A 23,113-nucleotide genomic window follows, 5' to 3' on the forward strand; every position below is an offset into this window, starting at 1 on the left:
TAAAGCATAGAACACTCATTAGGAGCAGGCTTTTGCCACCAGTTCCTTTTCACATTTATTATTGAATGGGCCCAGCGGTGAGTTACAATAAATACTACTTTACTAGTCCTTTATAGAAAATGTGTACATTCCTTTTGTGGTCAGAAGAGCAAGTTGCTTACATTAACACCTTATCTGATAGAAACTCTAGCAACAGTTACTTACATTGGAATATTCCCCAAACATCAGACTGGATCTGTAAATTTTCTAGTAATCCCTTTATACGGCGGTAGGTAGCGTTGTTTAGCTCCACGTGGTGTCGGCAGCTGCACCGGAAGTGACAAACGTGATTCCTATATAGGCGTCACCCCAACGCACTGTCCTTAGTTCTCTACTGTTTTCCGCACCAGAATCACAGAGCCAAGCCGAGGAGAAATGACTAGTGTGCCAAAGCTGGTCCTGAGGAACTCTTTGATTGTAATTGACATACAGGAAAGGAAGGATGGAAGGGTCTGTAAGGAATCTGTGGCTAGATAGTCTCTACCAGAAGTGTTACCAAACCTAAGTAACTTGTTAATCTAATAGAGACTTTTAACCTCAGATTCCTTGCCTTTGAATAGATACCAAAGCAATTTCTCCCAGATGGTAGGTCTGCAGACTGTGTTACACTAAGACGTCCTGCAGGACCAAACAGGCAAAATACCCATCACACCAGACCTGTCTGTTTAGGCAGTAGTGTTTAGCAGAGGTCTACAGTGGTGCCCACGTGGCTGCCTGACAGATATCCAGAACCGGGACATCTCTTGCCAACCCAGTGGTCACAGCTTTAGCTCTGGTAGAATGAGCTCTTAAGCTCTCAGGGGGCCTCTTATTTTGCCATTCTTCCCACCAATAAAATCAACAAAGAGTTGATCATCCACCTGAAATTCTTTGTTTAATCGATATAAAAAGCAGTTCCCTTTTTGGGTCCAGACGATGGAAACTCTCCTCTTCCTTGGTGGTTTGGGGGATCAGGGTGCGAAGAAAGTCAGGAGATTGATATTTTGCTGAACTTGAAAACGTGTCCCCACCTTTGGCAAAAAAGATGCTTGGTGTTAGGAAATGAGGTTATATATGGTGTGGTTGTGTGACTTCACTGTGTAATACACTTGCTAACCCCTTTAGGACCCGTAGGTTTTGTTTGTTGAACCCGCTAGCTCATCTCTGGGAAGCTGTGACTCTGAGCAGCAAGGCTTACACAAAGAAATATGTGTAAAGCATTTATACAGTGGCAAAACAATTGAAAAAGTAATCAATGAGACACTCAAGAAATCCAACACAAATTTATAAAAAATAGTCTGCATTTTTATGTATGTTTAGACACCACAATGAAAAAGATCTAATATATAAAATGTATAAGGTCAAGGAGGATCAGCATTGGCAGATTCAACAACTTTATCACTTAGAATCTTTTTGAGCAAAAACGCTTGCTAGTTGTATTGCTCTCCGTTGGTGTTTGGCTGACCAACTCCAACAGGGAACCAGTCAGAGGGACAAGCAAAACCCTCGGAAACAGTTACCTCAACAGGTAAAGCAATCTTCAGTCAGTTCTAGGCATCTTTATTCTTTGTTGTAGATCCCTTTAGAAGTGGCCCTAATGCTGGTAATGAAAGATGCTGAAGATGCTCAAGGATGCTGTTGATGTGATGGGTTTGACAGGGGTCTTTCTGCAGCTACTTCTCGGTCCAGGAAGGGGGTGATGTGGTCCTGGTTACAGGGTTGACGTCCCTAAAAGTCCTCTCGTCCAGGTAGAAGTCCAGTTGCCACTTCTACTAGTCACTCAGTATTGCGTTCACAGCCAAATCCTTCCCTGGACCATAACTCATCTTGTAGGTGTCCAAGCTACACTCTGAAAACTCTACTGGGTTCAGTGAACTTTGAGTGTCGGATCTTAGCCTCTGGTGCTGTACAGCGGTGCTGTAAAGATTCTGGGTTACCAACTTGCTCCACCAGGCTTCTCATGTGCTGTGACCCTGTGTTGTGAACAGGAGGTCAATCAACTATCCCTCAGAGTTTCTTTACTTCACCTAGGCTCCGGAGACAAATTCTCCACGAGCAGGACACAGCAGGCACAGTCCCTCTTCTTTGCTAGTCACCAGGTTCAGTAAGTGTAGTCCAAGTCAGTGCAGCCTCTTTGCCCGTTTCTTGGTGCAGCTGGGTAATCTTTCTTCGGTCTTTCTTCCAGTCTAGTTGAAACCTGAGCTCTGGATGTCAGGGGATCCCTGTTTATGCTTAGTAAGTTCTCTCAGGGTAGACACAGCCAGTAGCCTTCCTCCTGATAGCCCTTTTTGGGGAAGTATGGTATCTGGCTATCCAAAGATGCATCATGTTGCCCACTCCCACCATGGCAGAACCCCTCTCTCTGCTTCCAGAGCTCCTTAGCCCAACCCTGAGGTGTGGCTTCCAAGGAGACTTCACACCTCTGGACAACCTGTTTGGCAACTGGTTTTCCCTTTCCTGTCTCTAGTGACAGCCTGTCTACCCAGACAATAGGGTGACCTCACTGCAAGTGTTTCCTATTTGCCCTTTAAAAGACTGCCTCTACATCTGGCCATATCTGTTGGCCCTGCAAGAAACACACCCCTCCATGACTTAATAGTAATGTACTCAATAGAAAATACCTTCTTGTGATTTCCACCAAGAAACTATCGAAGTTAAACACTGCAGTTTCACCCTCTCAATCCTTTCCCATATGTGATATGTGTTATCAGTGTAACATCTGACATATTTAAATGTAATCTTTCTTTGACTGCAGTTTGAGGCTGGAAACATGAAGAACTTGGTGCTAAAGATCATCCGTGGATCCTTTCCTCCAGTTTCTCTGCACTATTCCTATGATCTGCGGAACTTGATTTCACAGTTGTTTAAAAGAAATCCCAGGGATCGTCCATCAGTTAACTCCATATTGGAGAAACCTTTTGTACTTAAACGCATAGAAAAATTCCTCACACCCCAGGTAAGGAAACCAGATAAAACCTTGATTATGCGATTAATTTATGGAAGTTTCTACATTATTAATGAAGTGGTTCAGTAAATCATTGTATGCATTGCTGTGTGATGTAATGCAAAGGGAAATATAACTGTCTTTGGGTAACCTATTAATAAATGGACATAAGTACATGTAGGTTGCTAATGGCCGAAGGACTGTCACAGAACTCTTGGGTAAGATGCACAAAGCCTATTTGTGCTCACAAACCTTGTGATTTGCAAAAAAGAGGGGTTGTGACTCCCTACCTGCTTTTGACAATGCACAAACATATTTGTGACTTGTGAAAGGGCGATTGGGACACTTTCTGATTCACAAATAGGAGCATCATGAAAGGGATATCCACTCTTCTTTGCATTTTGAAAAGGGATGTATCATTGGGCTGTGACTGCAGTTGTGTTTACAAACCAATAATCAGTTACCAACCCCAAGTTGAGGTGGTAACTCACTTGAAAAGTGGGCGGCCTGGAAGTGGGGTTGGATGGGGAGCAGGCAGACTATCTGGTCATCCCAGGGTCTTCTCTAATAGGAAATATTTATTAAGCACCATCTGTTCCCTTAATGATGATGGGCTTCTTTTTAAAGAAAATGTTTCCTGTTTGGGAACACAAATGCAGGAACAATGGTCTTCTGCAAATCTCCATTTCTGCATTCACAGTCATTCACAGTGGGTATTAAATTGTGAACTGACTAATTAATATTCGTTAGGCAGGTCAATTTGAGATGCAATCTATTAATATACAGCCCACAATGCAAATTGCATTCCTATTCACAAACCAGTCATGCGCAAGTAGCAGATACTTGGTTTGTCAACTGGTTCTTAGTTTCAAGGTGATAAAATATGTTGGACTTATCCATATAAAGATCTGACACTAGTGATGTCACACACAGATCAACTGTGATTAGTAGACAAGATTTAATTTTAGCAATAATAAGATCCATTAACAGATTCTGTTCAAATTTTGAAATTAATTGGTTTATATAATATTGGAAACCGATTATTCAGAACTTGATTTATAACCTGCAGTTTGTTTTAAGATGTATACCTTTGTCTGCCATTGTGACGAATGGCTGAGGGTAATATTAAAGTTTCTAACCATAAGTCAACATGAAGTCTAACAATTTTCCTTAGCCTTCCATGTTGCACTTCTTATTGTTCAAAAGCTGTTTTGGATGGAGAATCACCATCCTCCACTTCTTGACTACCATTAGTTAGCAACTTCTCTTTCAGTGGCTTACATGTTTCTATGGCGCACCTTCCTATCCAGCTCTATTTCGTGATGAGTGACCAAAATATTGCATACATGAATATGGTGTCAAAAATATTGTGAATACCAAAATATCGTTGAACAGAATTTTGTATTTTTTTATTTTGTTTATAAATATGCAATACAGAACAAAGAGTGAAATAAAAAAAAGCAGCAACCCTCCCGCCCCCCACCCTCCAATCTAGAGTAATAAACATTTATTACAGCAGGGAGAATAAAATGCTTTTAAACAGTGATCACTATTTTAAACCTGCCTTAGCCTCTAAAAAGTTGAACTTTTCAGAAAGGATACCATTTTTTTTCTTTAACCACACAAAATACTTAAAATGCCTGTGCAAGGATTGTGGGACCATAAGGCGTAATAATGCTGTGGATCTAAAAAAAAAAGAAATGGATTCATTAATTATAAAGTAAACAGTGCCTTTGTGCAAAAATCGCAAACAAATGTCATCATACAGAATTGGTCTATGGATATGTCAGTAAATATAAAACTACTAACAATTTAAAGTGCAAACATGCAGTAAATTGGTCAGAAAAGAAAAACTTGTAGTTTGTCTGATTAAGCCACCTGGATAAGGGTTCCCAAATGACTAACTGCTTCTTCTTGGCCCGAAAACTTTTTTCGCATAGATAGCCTTCTCAAGGTTGCAGGTCACTACAAGTCGGGCCAGCCACTGGGAAAATATAAGAGGGTTTGGATCTATCCACGCAGATGTTATACAGAGCCTGACAATTGTCATGGCAACAAAAATTAATGCTCCACTTCTTTTCCTATCGATTGTATCTTGTATACCCAGCAAGATGGTCATAGGGGTTAGCTGAATATCGCGTAAGAGGACTACCCTTAGAAAGTCCTGAACCTTATTAAGCAGTGGCCCATGTTCTATCCAGGTAGCAAACATAAGGGCAGAATCTGCACTAAATTCAGCACACCTAGGACTGTGCGTGCCTTTACCTGTCCCCCATTTCGCAATTTTACTGGGGGTGATGTATAGGAACAGGCCGGTTTTGTAAAACTCTGCCTGCAATTCGGCGGACAAGTCACTCTGAGCGGATCGCAGGGCTAGATGAAAAACATTATTAGAAATATCCAATTTTTGTTGCCATTTGCTTGCAATTTCAGCCACGTCGTCAGGCATTTGGCTATTCAATAAAGAATAGATATAATCGATATGAGGCGAGGTACGTTCATTTAGCTTATCGATCAGATCATTTTGCACAAACCCCATGGGCCCACCAGCCTTGCGTGCCCAAAAATCCCTAATGGCGAGATATTTGATAGCCTCAATTTGGCTCAGGTTGAATTGGGTCTTAAGATCATTGAAGGGCCAGATTCCTTCGGCAGAGTACAGGGCTATCCGTTTTAGTATGCCCGCATTGTACCAGTTTTGAAGGTATGATCTCCCAAAAATGGCAGGCAATTTAGCATTGTTATTAATAGGAGTGTAGTGGTTCAATCTACCTAAACCTAAGAGGTTGCGCACATCGGAGAAGACCCTAAAGGGACCCATCAGGGTCTTAAATCTGGCCCTTTTGTGGTACCCAAATTCAGCCTGCCATCACAGGCTGCCACAGTCCTCAGACCCAAGGAGTAGTTTAAAGGGAGACTGGGGCCCTGTTGTAGAAATAGATAGTTGTTCATGCAGCAAAATAGTGCATTTCTGCAGGACAGAGGCCCAATAGTATAACCCTAAATTTGGGAGCGCCCAACCCCCTCTTTCACGAGAAAGGGATAAAAACGTAAACGATCTCCTAGGCTGGGAGTATGCCCAGACAAATTGAGAATAACGCTTTTCAAATCTCTGTAACATTACCTTAGTGAATTAAAGGGGGATAGCTCTAAAAAAATTAAGAAGTTTGGGGGAAAAAATCATCTTAAGAACATTACACCGACCCACTATAGTCAGATGTAAGTTATTGATCTGATTAAGTGCTCTTAGTTTCTACTGCCAAAGGGATCACGTTTTCACAAACAATTAGGTCAGTGTGGGCCACAATGTTTACACCTAAATATTTAGCCTTATGGACAACCCTGCTATCTGTCCATTTGATTTCCTTATTTAGAATAATCTGCGTCGTATCTTTAAGTGTGTATCAAGAGATCTTCCCAAATCCTTGAGCCTCTTGTTCTATAGCTAAGATAGCTTTCTCGAGGTCCAGATCCACCAAGGCGCAAGATCATAGGCGTAAGCCATGATGTTAGTTTTTAGACCAAATCTGCTTACAGCCAGGATTTCTGGATTATTTTCAAGTTTTTTAATGAAAGGATCTAATATAGGGCAAAGAGCAGGGGAAAACAGGGACAACTCTGCCGAGTCCCCCGAGATTTCTAACTGCTCTGTTAATTGCCCTTTTATTGAAATCCTGGGTGTAGGGTTTAGATATAATGCTTGAACAGCTTGGATAGCCTTAGGCCCAAAATACATCTTCCTCATGACGCACCAGAGAAATTGCCAGGTGAACCGATCAAATGCTTTTTCAGCATCAAGTAGAATTAGCGCAATCGGGTCCCCTGTAATCTGTGCAGCTTCAAACAAGGTGATGGTCCGCCGAATGTGGTCTGTAGTGGCTGTTTTAGGAATGAACCTGTGCTGCCACTTGGAGACAAGATGTTCAATCTTGGAGGATAATCTGGACGTGAAGATTTTAGAGTAAACTTTAGAGTCCGAGTTGATAAGCGTAATTGACTGATAGGAAACCATTTTTTAATGGTGATTTAACTTTCTTTGGTAAGATTATAATTTTAGCTGATGACCATGAAGCTGGTGGCGGGGGGGCACTGTTTAAAATAGAAACTACTAAAGTTGTAAAAAGATCTTTTAGCTGAGAAGAAAAGATTTTATAAAATTCCACCGGGATGCAGTCTGAGCCAGCTGCTTTACCGTCTTGGAAATTTGTTGGAGCTGTTGCAATTTTTCTCCCATGAAGGAGGGTCTTTAAGTTGGTCATGGTCTTCTACGCTAAGTTGAGTTAACGGGACTGCGCCTAAATAATTAGTGATCCCTGTCCTTCTGGAATCCAGTAGACCGGCGTCCTCCTCTGTATATAGGCCTTTATAAAATTCTCAGAAAGCCCCTCGAATTTTAATCGGGTCACTGGTAATTTCCCCTGAGGTAACCTGCATAGAGTGTATTTCGTTGGAGGTAACCTGCTGCCTTGTTGTAATGGCCAATTGATGTCCTATAAGCTTGCTACACTTGTATATTTTTTCACGAGCAGAGGCCCATTTTGAGGCAACTCTTTCTGCTAGTATCAACCTGATTTTATCTTTAGTGGCTGCAGCTTCAAATTGTGCAGTTTCAATTTCAGCCCCCCTCTGGAGAGCCCCAGTTAGTTTCTCTTCGGTTTTTGCCAGTTTGTTCTGAAGCTTCAAGATCTGATCTTTTTCTTGTTTATTTTTCCTTAAGGAGTACTGTAAGGTCTCCCCACTGATACCCTCATTTAGCGCGTCCCATAGAACCGTAGCCGGGGCGGACCCAATGTTTGTCTCGAGGAACTCCTGAATCCAGATTTTCATATAAGTCTGGTATCCAAGATCATACAAAATCGCTCTCTTGACGCCCTAGGACGAGATTTCCTTGCAGGACACCAAACCTTTTATATTTAGGATGAGTGGATTATGGTCTTAAAGAAATCTCGGGGAGGTGTCAATAGTACAGTCATGGATCAAAGATGACGAAGCCAGGAAATAATCTAACTTCGCTAAGGAGAGGTGCAGGGCTGAGTAGTATGTAAAGCCTGTCTGGTTTGGTTTTAGACTAGCCCACACATCAATAAGCCCATGAGTGTGCATTACATTTATTAAAGCTTGGTATACTTTTGGCTTCTGGCCTGTATAATTCCACTGGTTATTCACTCTCCAGTTGCTGGGTAAGTTGATAATAAGGCCCCCGCATATAACAACTGGGAGAGGCCAATGGGCTAATTCCCCTGAGATCCATTTGATTACCCCAGGATCATCAGTATTGCTCCTTTATATGTAACATAAAGTAAAAGAAAATTCAGTAGAAAGTCTGCATTCTGCTATGACCCATCTCCTGAGAGAGTCGTACTTCACACAAGCGGATTTAAGTGAATGATTCCGTTGGATCATAAACCCCCTATTACTCTATACCCCAAAGAGTTTAAAAGGTGTATATGCGGTCCTTCGATATGTGTTTCCTGGAGGCAAACTATGATGCCATCAGTGATGTCACTGAGCATGTCATCAGTGATGTAATATGTGACATCATCAGCAGTGCATTGCCGTGGCACGAGTTATAGTTAGGTCTACTAGCCATAAAGGCAGAATTTCTATGGTTTTGTACGAGTGAAATCTCCAACTAACTATAACGTCCCTGAAACCTATGTTTTTTTTCAGTGAATTTCAAAGGTTTTTTAAATGCAAATTTCTAACTATGCCTACAAAGATAGGACATGTGAAGAAAGAGGAAGAAAAGCGCAGACAGAAGCAAGACAAATGCAGAAAGAGGCAACTGAAGTCTAGAAAGATGAAGAAAAGTACAGGAAGAAGAAGAGATGTGCAGAAAGAAGCAACAGAGGAGCAGAAAGTCCTCCTGTGCCCCCAACTTTTTGCTGATGGGTACTGGTGGTAACTGACTCGGACTAACCAGGCCTAGAGCCAGTGCTATGCTAAAAGACACTTAGAGTGAAAACTCGTACATACACTAGGGAACACTATGCGTTGGGGTACCCCTGTGATTAGCATGACCTCCTCTTTATTTGCCATGAGTTAATGCCTAGGTCATTTCATGAGTACATGAATGATTAGAGTGCTACAAGGACAGTGCATGGTGATTTTATAAGTGCAGCATCTGCTTCTAAGCCTTCCTAGTCCTGCATTTCAGGCCCATTCGACTCCAGTGGGACGCAGGGTTTGCCATCACCTCCTTCACTGGCGCACCATCACGTCGGACAGGTGGGTGCTGCAAATCGTCCGAAGGGGCTACTATCTCCCCTTCGAGGCGACCCCCTCCAGCCATGCCACCGCAGTACCACCTTATGTCGGGGGATCACTTGAAACTTCTGCAGGAGGAAGTTATGGCCCTCTTGGCCAAGGGGGCCATATAGCGTGTTCCTGGGCCAGAAGTAGGACGTGGTTGCTATTCACACTACTTTCTGGTACCCAAGAAGGACAAAGGAGGCCTACGCCCTATCTTGGACCTACGGAGCGTCACTGACTTCCACCGGAAGGAGAAGTTCAAGATGCTGATTTTGGCTCAGGTCCTATCTGCCCTGGGCCCAGGTGACTGGATGGTAGCGTTGGTCTTGCAGGACGCGGATTTCCACATCCCCGTCCTGCCGGCCAACCGGCGCTACCTGCGGTTCACGGTAGGCCACGAGCACTTTCAGTTTACCGTGCTTCCCTTCGGCCTTATCAGCAACCCTCAGGTGTTCACGAAAGTGATGGCGGTGGTTGCAGGTCATCTGCGCAGATCAGGGGTTTCAGTCTTCCCCCATCTCGACGATTGGTTGTTGATGGCGGGCTCGCCCCAAACAGTCATCTCCCACCTCCAGACTATGGCCAACCTTCTGCACTCGCTGGGGTTTTCCAGAAACGTGCCGAAGTCACACATGTGCCCCTCTCAGATGCTCCTTTTCATCGAAGCGGTTCTGGACTCGGCGCAGTTTCGGGTTTTTCCCCCCGAAGAGCGGGTTCGGGATATTCAGGCTCTGATTCCGATCTTTCAGCCTTTATCCCACGTCTCTGTCAGGTTGACGCTGCGGCTCCTGGGGCTGATGGCGCCCTGCATCCTTCTGGTGCATCACGCCAGGTGGTGGATGCGGGCTCTGCAGTGGGACCTGAAGTTTCAGTGGGCACAGCATCAGGGCAACGTGCCCGACCACGTCCTGATCTCGGAGGGCACTGCCAGTCAGTTGCAGCGGTGGCTCACGAACCGCAATTGGGTCAGCGGCAGATCTCTCTCCCTACCCCAACCGGAGCATTTAGTGGTGACGGATGTGTCCCTCCTGGGCTGGTGGGGCCACATGGGAGACAGGCAGATCAGAGGCCTCTGGTCTCCGGCGGAGTCCCGGCTCCATATCAACCTTCTGGAGCTGCAGGTGATCCGACTTGCACTGAAGGCATTCCTTCCCTATGTTCGGGACGTGTAGTGCAGGTGTTCACGGACAACACCACCGCCATGTGGTACTGCAACAAACAGGGCGGGGTGGGGTCGTGGCCCCTTTGCCAGGAGGCTCTGCGCCTCTGGCAATGGCTGGGACACCACGGCGTCACCCTGGTGGTTCAACACCTGGCAGGTTCCCTCAACGCCAGGGCAGACAAACTCAGCCGCTGGTGCATGATGGATCAAGAATGGAGTCTGAACTCTGACGTGGCACAAGGTCTCTTTCAGCAGTGGGGAGAGCCTTGGTTAGATCTATTCACCACCAAAGAGAACGCGCAATGTCATCCGTTCTGCGCGTTGGAATTTCCAAGGAGGGACTCGCTCGGCGACGCTTTTCGTTGCGAGCGGCGCTGCGGACTGCTGACGCCTTTCTGCCTACACCACTTCTGCCCAGAGTGCTGAAGAAGATCAGGCGAGACCGGGCCCAAGTCATCCTTGTGGCTCCGGACTGGGCACAAAGATACTGGTATCCCAGCTACTCGGCATGTCAGTCGATCCCCCGATTTGTCTGCCTTCAGGAGGACCTTCTGTCGCAGCAGCGGGGGATGGTCCTCCACCCGAACCTGTCCAGTCTCCACGTACATGCGTGGAGATAGCGCGGCGGCAGTTGAGGCCATTTGACTTGCCTCCTGAAGTTTGCGATGGGATTCTGGCAGCCAGGTGTACCTCCACAAAAACGGTGTACACCTGCAGGTGGAACAAATTCGTGGCTTGGTGCACAGCAAAGGCTGTGGATCCACTCTCTGTCCCCCTTTGAGAGGTTCTCTTCCTCCTTCTTTCTCTTGCCCAGCAGGGCTCTGCTCTGGGCACTATCAAGGGCTACCTCTAGACCATTTCAGCCTTCTTAAGGCTTCCTGATCTGCCTTCTCTTTTCAAGTCCGCTGTTGTAAATAGATTCTTGAAAGGCATCACACACATGTTCCCTCCTGTTCCCTTCGTGATGCCTCAGTGGGACTTGAATCTTGTTCTAAAGTATCTGATTTGCGCTCCTTCTGAGCCACTTCATAACTGTCCTATTTGTCTTCTGACTCTTAAGACTGCATTCCTGGTTGTCATTACCTCTGCCAGGAGAGTGAGTGAGCTCCAGGCTCTATCTTCTAAACCTCCTTTCCTCTCTGTCCATCCGGACAAGGTTGTTCTAAGGACTCGTCCTTCTTTCCTGCCTAAGGTGGTCACAGCCTTTCATATCGGGCAGTCCATAACCTTGCCCTCCTTCTATCGCCTCCGCATCCCTCGAAAGAGAAAGAGAGGCTCCACCGTCTGGACCCAAAACGTGCGCTCTCCTTCTATCTGGAACGCACACACCAGTTCCGGGTGGACGACCACCTCTTTGTAGCTTACGTGGGCGCAAAGAAGGGACGGGCGGTGTATAAACGGACCATCTCTTGGTGGGTTGTCTTGTGCATCAAGGTTTGCTACTCCTTGGCGAAAAAGGAACCTCCAGTTGGGCTGCACGCCCATTCCACTCGGGCCACGGAAGCTAGTACTGCCCTGGGTCGGGGAGTCCCCTTGCAGGACATCTGCCATGCAGCTACGTGGACCTCGCTGCACACATTTGCTAGACACTACTGCCTGGACAGCCATGTCCGGAGAGATGGCTTTTTTGGCCGTTCCGTTCTCCAGGACTTTCTGGTGTGATCTTGGTTCGCAGACCCACCACCGGGGTTGGTATTGCTGGGGTATCTATTCTAAGGTAAGGAATCTAAGACTAACCTGTTTCCTTCAGATGCACAAGTTACTTACCTTCGGTAACGATATATCTGTAAGAAACAGTAGTTAGTGTTAGATTCCTTACCACCCCACCCATCCTCCCCGTTCTGCGAACCGATATCTAGGGATAAGGACATCCCTTTCAGGGCCCTAGTTTCATGGCACCAGTGTCTGTTTCTATCATGGCTCGGCGTCAGCACGCGAGGGTGGCGTCTAAGTACTCCAACAATGTCATCCTGGCGAACACGACACCGCCGACGGACGCGGAGCCCCCGCCTAAGTCTAGCGACGTGCAGGTGTACTGCTGATGAAAACTTTCCGGATCCAGTCTGACGCCTGGAGATATTCTAAGGTAAGGAATCTAACACAAACTACTGTTTTTTACAGATATACAGATATATCCCTACCAAAGGTAAGTAACTTGTGCGTCAGGCCCCGTCCTCTCACTGCACCACTGTGCAACCACGCCCCCTGGCGCATTGTAAATTGGGGGATTCATTCCCCTTGAGTCCTGAGGGACCCTAGGGGCCAACTAGCCCACCAGCTACCTCCAGTAAGCACCACAGAGCTGTGTTGCAGAGAGGTGTAAAAAGGGGCGTGGCCTCTGAACACTTCTCTGCAACGCAGCTCTCTGGTGCATACTGGAGGTACCTGGTGGACTAGTTGGCCCCCAGTTTTTTTTTTTTTAAAGACTTGCGGGGTGGCGGTCCCTAGGGCAGTGGGGGCTGTGTTGTGTGCCCCCCGAATAATTAATAAAAGCCCCGGGGTGGCAGTCCCCGTGCTTGGGGGGCTTGAAGGCCTCCCACACATTAAAAAAAATATATATAAATATTACCTACTGGGAGTCGTTTGACGAATCTTCGCAAAATTCTCCCCAAACAAGTCTATCCAGGTCAGCTCCTATCCTGAAAGTTTGGGGGTGATTCGTCAAGCGGGGGCTGAGAAAAAAGGGGGGGTCCCAAAACGCGTTTTCACCATGTTAATTTCCGTAGGAAATTTTGAGACCGGCTACAGCTCGAACTGTTGAACAGAATTACCCCAAATTTGGCAAAAAGGTAGTGCTTGGTTCACAAAGCGACCTTTGTTTTTAAATGGTGTAAATTCGTTCAGTAGTTGCTGAGAAATTAAAAAAATAAGAGTAAAAAAATCTATTTCCCATAGGACACTTTAGGCAAGGCTACAGCCCGAACTGCTGAACGGAATTATCCCAAAGTTGGCAAAGTTGTGCTTGGTTCAGAAAGCAACCCTTTTTTTTTAAAATGGTGTAAATCCGTTCAGTAGTTGCTGAGAAAATCAAAGTTTCGATATCTATGGCCGAGGAGGGTTTGCAAACCCTCCCGACCATGAGCTTTACTCTAATTGGCTGTCAACACTCCAAACCAGGAAGTGTTAACAGTCAGCAAAACAAAGGTGAAAAGAAATCAAAGGGGACAGGGTAGAAACACCCTGACCCCCTAGGCCTGCTCAGGGGTCCCACCAGGGCAGATAAAACATTTGTTTAAAAATGTTGGCGAAATTCTCCCGGGGGTTGCAAAATCCAGACTAAATAAAAAAAAAAAAAAAAAGCATGGGCTCCAGCACTTCCAGGTCCCGGAGGAATTACTTCCCCATCTTAAAACGCGCCACAGGGCACGTTTGCAGTGTAGCTGGGAGGGGGCGGGCCTCTGGCACAATGCCAGCCTTTTTTTTTTAAGGTGGGCTGTGAGGCCCCCCTTCTTTTTTCTTTTTTTGGGCCCTGGGGACCACCCCTGCCCATGGCCTGACCCCATTAAAAAAAAATGTTAACGGGAAGGGGGCGCGTGGCCTCCCTCCCGTGTCCAATTCCAGCCTGGGGACCCCATCCCCGGGGCATGGCCACATATATGTATTTATTTAAGGAGGGCGCTTACTGGAGGTAGCTGGTGGGCTAGTTGGCCCTCAGGGACCCTCAGGATTCAAGGAAACTTAATCCCCCAACTTAAAATGCGCCACAGGGCGCGTTTTACACACATGTCACATCAGGCCCGCCCCCCTCCCTGCACCACAGTGCAAAGTCGCCCAGTGGCGCGTTTTAAGTTGGGGGATTAATTTCCCCTCAATCCTGAGGGTCCCTGGGGACCAACTAATCCACCAGGTACCTCTTGTAAATGCCACAGGGCTGCGTTGCAGAGAGGTGCTCCGAGGCCATTCCCCTTTTTACACCACTCTGCAAAGTGTGCAGGGTAACCTGTCTCAAGAAAAGCCCTCTTAATCTCCACCACAGGTGGCCACAGTGATCACGGATGCCTCCACTCTAGGGTGGGGTGCTCATCTGGGGGATCTGGACATCAGGGGTCTTTGGTCTCCAGAAGAAAAGGTTGCTTCACATCAACCTTCTGGAACTGCGGTCGATATGTTTGGCGTTAAAGGCCTTCCTTCCTTTCCTACTGCAATGTGGTACATCAACAAACAAGGAGGGGTAGGGTCGTATTGTCTGCAGAGAGGCTCTGCCACTCTGGTCCTGGGCTCAGGGCCATCAGATTAGTGTGTTTGCAAATCATCTGGCCGGTGTGCTGAATGTTCGTGCTGACAGTCTCAGTCGGCATTTCTCGGCCAATCACAAGTGGTGGGTTCATCCGGAGGTGGTCCATTACATCTTCGAGATGTGGGGGTTTCCTCGATTGAACCTGTTTGCCACTCACGAGAACGCGCACTGCCTGTTGTTCTGCAGTCTCCAGTATCCGATGCAGGGAGCGCTGGGGGATGTTTCAATTGGATTGGAGCTTGCAACTCCACTGCCCGTTTCCCCCATTCCCTTGATTCCTCAGGTTCTGAGGAAGATTCGCCAAGACAGGGCTCAAGTCCTATTGTTCACTCCCGATTGGCCAAGAATGGTGTGGTACACAGATCTACTTCACCGCTCATCGCACCCACCGTTCCGTCTCCCTTTCACAGCAGACCTCCTCTCTCAATCGCAGGGGCAGGTTCTTCACCCCCAAATCCAGAGCCTGCACCTTCATGCCTGGAGATTGAACAGGGAAACCAGAGTTCTTTCTCTCTCCCACCAGATGCGGTGGATATTATTTTATCATCCAGGAGACACTCCCCCAAATCTGTTTATTCCTCCAGGTGGTCCAAATTTGTTAAGTGGTGTGGAGAGAGGACCATTGACCCTTTGAAGGCTTGTTTGTCTGGTGTGCTGAGTTTCTCCCTTTCCTTGGCCCAGCAGGGTTGTCGGCTTTGTCTGCTTTCATTTGTTTGCTAGACCAGCTGTCTTTGTTTAAATCTCCTGTAGTTATGAGGTTCATTAACCCCTTCGCTGCGGCGTCTATTCTGCCGCAGCGCTAAGGGGGAGGCAGGGCCGCGCGGCGTTCCCGTGCTCGTGACCGAACCGCTCCGTCACTGCCTGCGGGTGAGCTGTGCTTGTGACGGAACAGTTCCGTCACGGCCCCGCCCGCTCTTTAGAACGTCAGCGCAGGCGCGGAATTCGCGCCGCGCAGGCGCGGCGAGCGGGCTGTGACGGAACCTTTCCGTCACCAGCACAGCCCACCCGATGCTCGTGAAGGAACGGTTCCGTCACGAGCATGGGAGGGGTTAAGGGCCTTACCAATAGGTTTCCTCCCACTCCTTTCATTATGCCTCAGTGGGATTTAAATCTTGTCCTCACTTTTCTGATGGGTACTCCATTTGAGCCTCTCCATAGTTGTCCTCTAAGGCTTCTTTCTTTTAAGACGGTCTTCCTGATCGCTATTTCCTCGGTTAGGACGGTAAGTGTGCTTCAGGCTCTTAGTTCTAAGCCTCCATTCTTGATCATTCATGCAGATAAGTTTGTTCTTAGGACCAGGGCTGCTTTCCTTTCTAAGGTGGTTACTCCTTTCCATTTAGGGCAGTCCATTACCTTACCTACCTTCTACCTTCTACCCTCTACCCTCCCCCTCACCCTACCAAAGAGGAGGAGAGACTTCATCGCTTGGACCCTAAGCAGGCTGTCAGCTTCTACCTGGATAGAACCGGGGACCTAAGGCTGGATGATCAGCTCTTCGTGGTCTACATTGGTCGGATGAGAGGAAGAGCTTGTACACATCTTGTGCATCAAGAAGGAGCTGCCTGAAGGTATCATAGCTCATTCTACCAGAGCTAAGTCATCTTCTACTGCTTTGGCTAGAGGTGTTCCTGTTGTTGATATTTGTATGTCGCAACTTGGTGAACCATTACTGCTTGGATGCAGAGGTTAGGCGGGGCAGCCATTTTGCACATTCTGTTCTGCAAGATTTTTTGGTTTAATCAGGTGGACACCTTCCTCTGGGAACGGCTTTGAGATACTATTCAAAAGGTGAGGAATCCACAGGCAGATGTACCCATCAGAAGAACAAGTTACTTACCTTCGGTAATGATTTTCGGGTGGATACAGTATCTGCCTATGGATTCCTCACTGTCCCACCCGCGTCCCTGTTTCTACCGAAAATGTTATAACTGTTTGACATGAATATTTTCAATATGCCTTTTTCATGCTTATGGATTGCTGCTGGAAAATGCTTTGTTTGTTGGCCTTTTTCCATGCTGTTATTGAATATGCTATGTGTACTTGAATTTGTATATATTATGTATACTGTGTATACGTGTGAAAATGTTGGTGCGCCCGTTTGCCTCGAAGGCATGGAAAAAATGGGTGGAACTGACGTCCGCAGGCTGACGAGGTCTTCTTATGGCTCGGATGACGTCATACGGAGTCGCGAGCGGAGCTGTGCTATTATGACATCCTCGTCGACTAGTGAGAGCTAGGAAAAGAATTTCCCCGGAAATGCCGGTGCAGGGGGTATTAAAAAGGTGAGGAATCCTCAGGCAGATACTGTATCCACCAGAAAAAGCGTTACTGAAGGTAAGTAACTTGTTCTTTTGTTGCAGTTTGTAGGGGAGTAGGGTGGCAAGTTATTACAAATGTTTTTTTATTAATTGTTAATCCTGATTTCTTAATTGATAATTGTGAATAGTTTTTAGTTGTTTATTATTTAAATTATTTGCATTTGATTTAGTTATTGTTACGTTTCTAATATAGTGGAGAAGTGTGGCTCACTGGTTTGAGCAGGCAGACCCTGAAGCAGAGGTCGGACCCGGGACCAGGGTTCAATTCCCGACGCGGCAGGGTCTTGAGCGCAAATGTCCACGGACTCGATAATTCTCGCTTCGGTGCCTGACCTAATCTTGTGTTCACACTCTGCAACTCTGGGCATTAAGCTTGCTTAATCTCCACAACGGCCCCCCGCGGCGGGATGCCTGGCTTTCACCTTGGGGATGCCCGTTAGGGGCTATCTCACAGGGAAAAGCCAGGACGGGTTCCCAAGGCAAGCGCCGAGATGCCTCCGGGTAGTCGAGCGCTATATAAGAACATACAAAAAAATATATATATATATTATTCGTAAAATTTATTTTATTTAAGTAATATTTTCATTCAGTTATTTTATGATAAGTGGAATTTTTTTAATGCTATTTTTTAAGTATATATTGTATGTATTTTTTGTATAAAATATGGTTCAAAAACCTTTTGGTATGTATTTCTGTTTTCTATGAAATAATATAAGTTGAAGGGGTATATGTACTCCTTACGAAGTTTAACACTATTCCTCCCGTTTCATTCATTGGAGTGGGAACAGTAAATGAAACCCATCTGATTTCCAACAATTTCACTACTTGGAGTGCCATGGGATTAGTATGTGTAGCGCCTCTGAAGACCAACGCTTTCCATACTGTTGCTTAGACTAGAGTGGGAATAGTAAATCAAACCCCTCCAAACGCCAATATTTAGCCTAATGTTTTTTTTATAGTAGATTGATATTCTTTGTTATATTGTTTCATTTAATTTGTTTTTTAAAATAATTTTTGTATTTTAATATTTTCAGTAAATATTTTTTTATAACATTGACTTATTTTTATATATACTTTTTACTTTTTTTCTGTTAATAATTTTGTGAATTATTTGAATTGTTGCTATATTGGTATGTTTTAAAAAAAATAGCTATTTCTATATTTAGAAAACCGCATTAAATAAAATTATATTTGTTTTAATATATATACATTTTTTTAAATCTTTTTATTGAAAGAAGGTGACAATGTAGTGACTATACATACTTGAATAAAGATGACAAGACATCAATGAAAGACAGGCAGCTAACTTGCTTCCACTTGTTAAGGCTTTAGTAGATTCACAATTTCCCATTAATCAGACCCAACGCACTGCTGATGTTCCTTTTCTATGGGGATTCACATATCCCTCCCCTGTAGCTGTTCCATTGTCCCCAGATCTGTGTCCACTTGGCGAGGCACCCTCTAGATTCATATATGGCCTTCTCAGTTATCATGCACCAGTCCATATCCTTACTCCAGTCAGCGAGGCGTGGTGAGTCTAATGCCTTCCACTTTCTTACTATGTTTCGTTGAGCATCAATCATCCCCAGAACCCATATTCTTCCCTTCAAGTACAAGTCCGTCGGGCACAAAAATTCAGAAGAGCGAGTTTAATATTACATTCGATCTTTTGCCCCAGTACCTCCTCCATGCGGCCCACAACTGACGACCAATACCTTTGGATAATGCATTCCCAAATCAAATGGACAAAAGTACCCTCCTATCCACAGTCCCTGGGGCACCCACCCTTGACACAATAGCCCATTTTGACCAGCAACGGGCCAGCTAGGTAGGATCTATGCTCCTTAGGAGAGCCAATGCAGCTAACCACCCTTCATCATCAGGCCCTGCCACATCATAGTCCCATTTTGCCCAAAGCCGTGTTGTTGACCAGTTTCTTGTAGATGAGCAATATGGCCTTCGCAGGTAGATCCCCATCTAGGACCTTATCCTCCAATGGGGAGGAGTCAGGTGGTGTCTCCCCCCTGGCTAACACAGCTAACAAAGCATGTCTGATCTGTAGATATCTGAAGTACTCAGTGTTCACGAGCTCATAGTTTTCCTGTAGATGGGCGAAATCACTTCATCATCCTTCCACAAGTCTCCCACTCTTGAGATACCTATTAGGTCCCAGCGATCGAAGACCTTTGTACGAGTCAACCTGCCCAACAGCTCACTATGCCAGAGTGGTGTGGCCTGCGTGATCTTGTCGTCCCAACCCAGACTTTTCATGGCTGCCTTCCACACCTGCACCGCATGTCCCGTGGGCCCTGTCAGTTTCGGCTTTACAGAGTGCGAGTTCAGTGATCTGTGATCATGACGTCCATGGAGACGTCTTTACGGAGAGAAATTGTGATCCATATGGAGCTATTTGCCTGCCATTTCCAGCACCTAAGATACTAAATAATGGTTCCGCTAATTTCACTTGGAGCATCGATGCCCTATATTGATAGTCAATAAGATGCTCCCGCTCTCGTGACTTTGGAGCCCACGCGCCCAACATCCCCTACTTGTCCACAGCATATGGCTGTTTTCACGGTCCCTCTTTCCTTTCACCCATGTCCTGATAAAGACCCCGACGTAAGGGATGTAATAACCTACATATTTGGGGTTGAAACTTCAACATCTACTTTACTAGCCAGCTTGATCAACAGCGATTCATCACTGTGCTTACTATTATTAGTCATGGCTATATTTGTCTTGACAAAACTGTGAACTTTAGGGCCTACGATATGCGTCCTGTGTATAATAACAACGCATTGTATGATTTGCACTTCTTTCTTCATCCTCCCCGATAACACTCTCAACATTTCCACAACCCCTCTCCCTCTCACTTTTCTAGGGGCACTTTGTATAGAGTTATTGTGATTACAAACAAATGTGTTCTTAGTGTGATTAAATAACACTGTATTCCAATCACTATGTGTATTTTGAATAATTGCTTGAGATTGTGTTATTTTTGTGGATTGATCATTTTAAATAGGGCTGGGCGTCCAAGCAGGGTGAGAGGGAGGGACCTCCAATGTTGAACGTCTCTCTTGAGCCCTTTCAGGGGAGGCTGGAGATTGCATTTGTAAAAGCGGGACAGGTCTTTAGAGGTCCAGATCCCCAAATATTTGAAATCATCTTTCGCCTCCGTGATCTGAAAGCCACTGGGGAGCAAAGGCAACGTACCGCTAGGAACAAAGACCACTGACTTTGTCCAATTAATTTTGTAACCGACAAATCTGCTGAATAAAAGGAAAATGTGCTGTATCTGTTTCAGGGAGGACGCTGGTGAGGCTAAATGGAGCAAAATGTTGTCTGCGTATAATGAAATGCGGTCCTCCCAACATTCTGTCCAGTTGAGTCCTCTGATAACAGGATCTCTCTGAATCCACAATGGCAGTTGTTCAAGGGTGAGGGCAAAAAGCAGTGGAGACAGGGGGAATCCCTGTCTGGTGCCTCTACTGAGAGTGAAGGTGCTGGATTGTCTATTGCTGACTACGATTCGGGCAAGCGGATCGTGATATGGAAGCCAGACCCAACCATGTAGCCCTGGCCTAGCCCCAGTTTCCTCAGAACGGCAAACATGTAGGGTCACTCAATTGTGTTGAATGCCATGGCCGAGACACCATCACCGCATCTTCACTCATTATCTGGGCTCGGCTTAGCACTCCATGAAGTCTACGCAGGTTGAGCGAGGTGTTCCTGGTTGGCATAAATCCCGATTGATCTGGGTAAACCAATTTTGAGTGATGTCTCTGACCATGTCATGAGTGATGTAATATGTGACGTCATCAGCAGTGCATTGCAGGCGAGCAAGTTATAGTGAGTCCAACTAACTATAACGTGGGAATTTCAATGGTTTTATGTCAGTAAAATTTCCAGCTAACTATAACTGGTGTGAAACCTATGGTTTTTTCAGTGAATTTAATAGGTTTTTTAAATGCTAATTCCTAACTATAACTGGTGTGAAACCTATGTTTTTTTCAGTGAATTTCATAGGTTTTTTAAATGCTAATTCCTAACTATATATAAGGCCCCAAACCTATGTTTTTTTCAGTAAATTTCAAAATGTTGTTAATAGCAAATGTCTATAGCTATGAAATGTAATATTTTCGAAAATGAATGAATCCTATATTATATTTGTATTTAAAACAATTTTTTTAATGTATATATATATATATTTTTTTGCCCTGGAGCGCTCCCCAGGCGCGCCCCTGTGAGCGCCCCGAAAAGCGTAGTCTTTTGAAGCGCCCCAGGGCGCGCTCCGGAGAGTGTCCCGTTAGCGCTATTGCCGCGAACGAAAACAGCATCGTGACGTATCGCGTAGCCGCGTTCACGTGATACGCACAGCGTAAACGCACCCGGAAGCACTCGAGCGAATACGATCGCGCAACGTAAACATCCGACGCGCTTACGGGCGCGCCCGGGGACGCGTCGCGTACGCGCGTCTGGTCATGTGACCTGAAAATAACACTTTTAATTGGTGCAGAACAGTTTTGGTTTCATAATGATGAAATCCCTAGTCTTGTGACCTGCAAATAACACTTCATTGGTTCAGGACATTTTTTTTTCCCAATTGATGAAAGACCCCACCTTTTTTCCTTATTCTGACTTTGTCCTTTGACTGAGGAAGACCTGTTTTGAAATCTTTTAGGTATATTTTGTACTTTGAAATGGCTACAGTTGCAGCATCAGCTGGAGCATCTCCACCACCACCACCACCAAGAGGACCTCCACAACATCACATTGGTGGTCAAGAAGAAGAGGAGGAGGAGGAAGAGGAGGAGGGGACGAGGAGGAGGTGGCTGGAAGAACACAATACCCCATACCAACCCAAGCCACACATTGTATGGGAGTTTTTTTCCATCCCTGAGGGAAAAAAGAAAGTGAATGCGGCAAAGCTGACTTGCCTTATCTGTGGCACGGAACTCTCAAGGGGTAACCCAAATAAAAAATATTCATTTTGGAACAATACCATGATAAGGCACATGCTGCGCAAGCACCCTAACAACTATGCTGACGCAGAAATGAGAGAACTGGCCAGCAACCCTCCCCAATCTACACCCAGCACCTCCAAACGAAAACTACCCACTCCATCGGGACCAGAGACAAGGGAGACAATCCCTTGCATTCAACCACGATTTGGAGAATTTAGGGTCACCTGTATTTTTTGTGGTAAGACCATCTCCTATGGTGAGCAGAGCCTAAAGCTCATCCTCCTTGCTGGTGACAACCACAATTGCCCCAAAAAACCCTAATTGTTTCCTAATTATTTTTTTGCTCCTGTTGAGCCATTTTCAATTCCCTGTTTTTTGTTTCTCCCCATAAAAATAACCAAAAAAAAAACAAAATAGTTCATAAAAGCCAAAAAAAAGTACAAAATGTTCAAAAAACATAAAAAAAATATAAAACAACAAAAAGAAGAAAAAAAACTGTTCTTTTTAGAACTACCTCCAATTTCTAAAAAAAGGCTACATTTTTTTAAAACTCTATCATTCATTTTTCCCCATGGCACGCTCCCCAGTACGCTCCGCGGTGCGCGTACCGGGCGCTCCCCCCGCGCAAATAAAAAAAATTAAAAAATTTGCCCCGCGGGGCCCTTTTATAGCCCCCACATCAAACCTAGAGGGTCAAGGGGGTCTACTCTGCCCCCTTATGGTCATTTCCCCCTTTGTTTTTCCCACCTCTTGTGTCTTGATCCTACCGAGACACAAGATGGCGGCCGCTCCGGAATGTTTCGAATGTTTACAGACACCCAAGAGCCAATCAGCTTTCCGTGCGCACCTCGCGTGGCGCGCCCAGAGCGCTCCCCGGAGCCCGTACCGGGGCGCTGCCATAGATATATATATTTTTTTGAAACTAAATTACTCAAAAACCACTGGAGCACATATCTTGAGACATAGCAAAGGCACATCGGGCTACCAGTCCCTACAATTTTGCCAAGTTTGGTGGAAATCCATTCAGCCGTTCGGGCTAAAAGTGAGGTCGACCGCCCTATGGAAATTAACATGGGGAAAACACGTTTTGGGACCCCCCTTTTATCTCGGCCACGCTTTACGAATCCCCCCCAAACTTTCTAGGAAGGACCAGAGCTCCAATAGGCAAATTTGAGGAAATTTTCAGGCAGATTCGTCAACCGGCGCCAAAGTTATTCA

At 45.7% G+C, this 23,113-nt stretch overlaps 1 protein-coding gene across 2 annotated transcripts in view; it reads left to right on the forward strand.

Annotated features, from left to right (window-relative positions):
* LOC147661202 (serine/threonine-protein kinase Nek1-like) overlaps positions 1–23,113 on the forward strand; it is a 1,124,062-nt gene that overhangs the window by 241,919 nt on the left and 859,030 nt on the right. For both annotated transcript variants that reach the window (XM_086951243.1, XM_086951242.1), the window contains exon 8: positions 2,774–2,974. In XM_086951243.1, the coding sequence (XP_086807369.1) occupies positions 2,774–2,974 (201 nt within the window). The remainder of the gene's footprint in view (positions 1–2,773; positions 2,975–23,113) is intronic.

This window comes from Lissotriton vulgaris, unplaced genomic scaffold, assembly GCF_964263255.1.
Source record: "Lissotriton vulgaris unplaced genomic scaffold, aLisVul1.2 SCAFFOLD_228, whole genome shotgun sequence".
NCBI lineage: Eukaryota > Metazoa > Chordata > Amphibia > Caudata > Salamandridae > Lissotriton > Lissotriton vulgaris.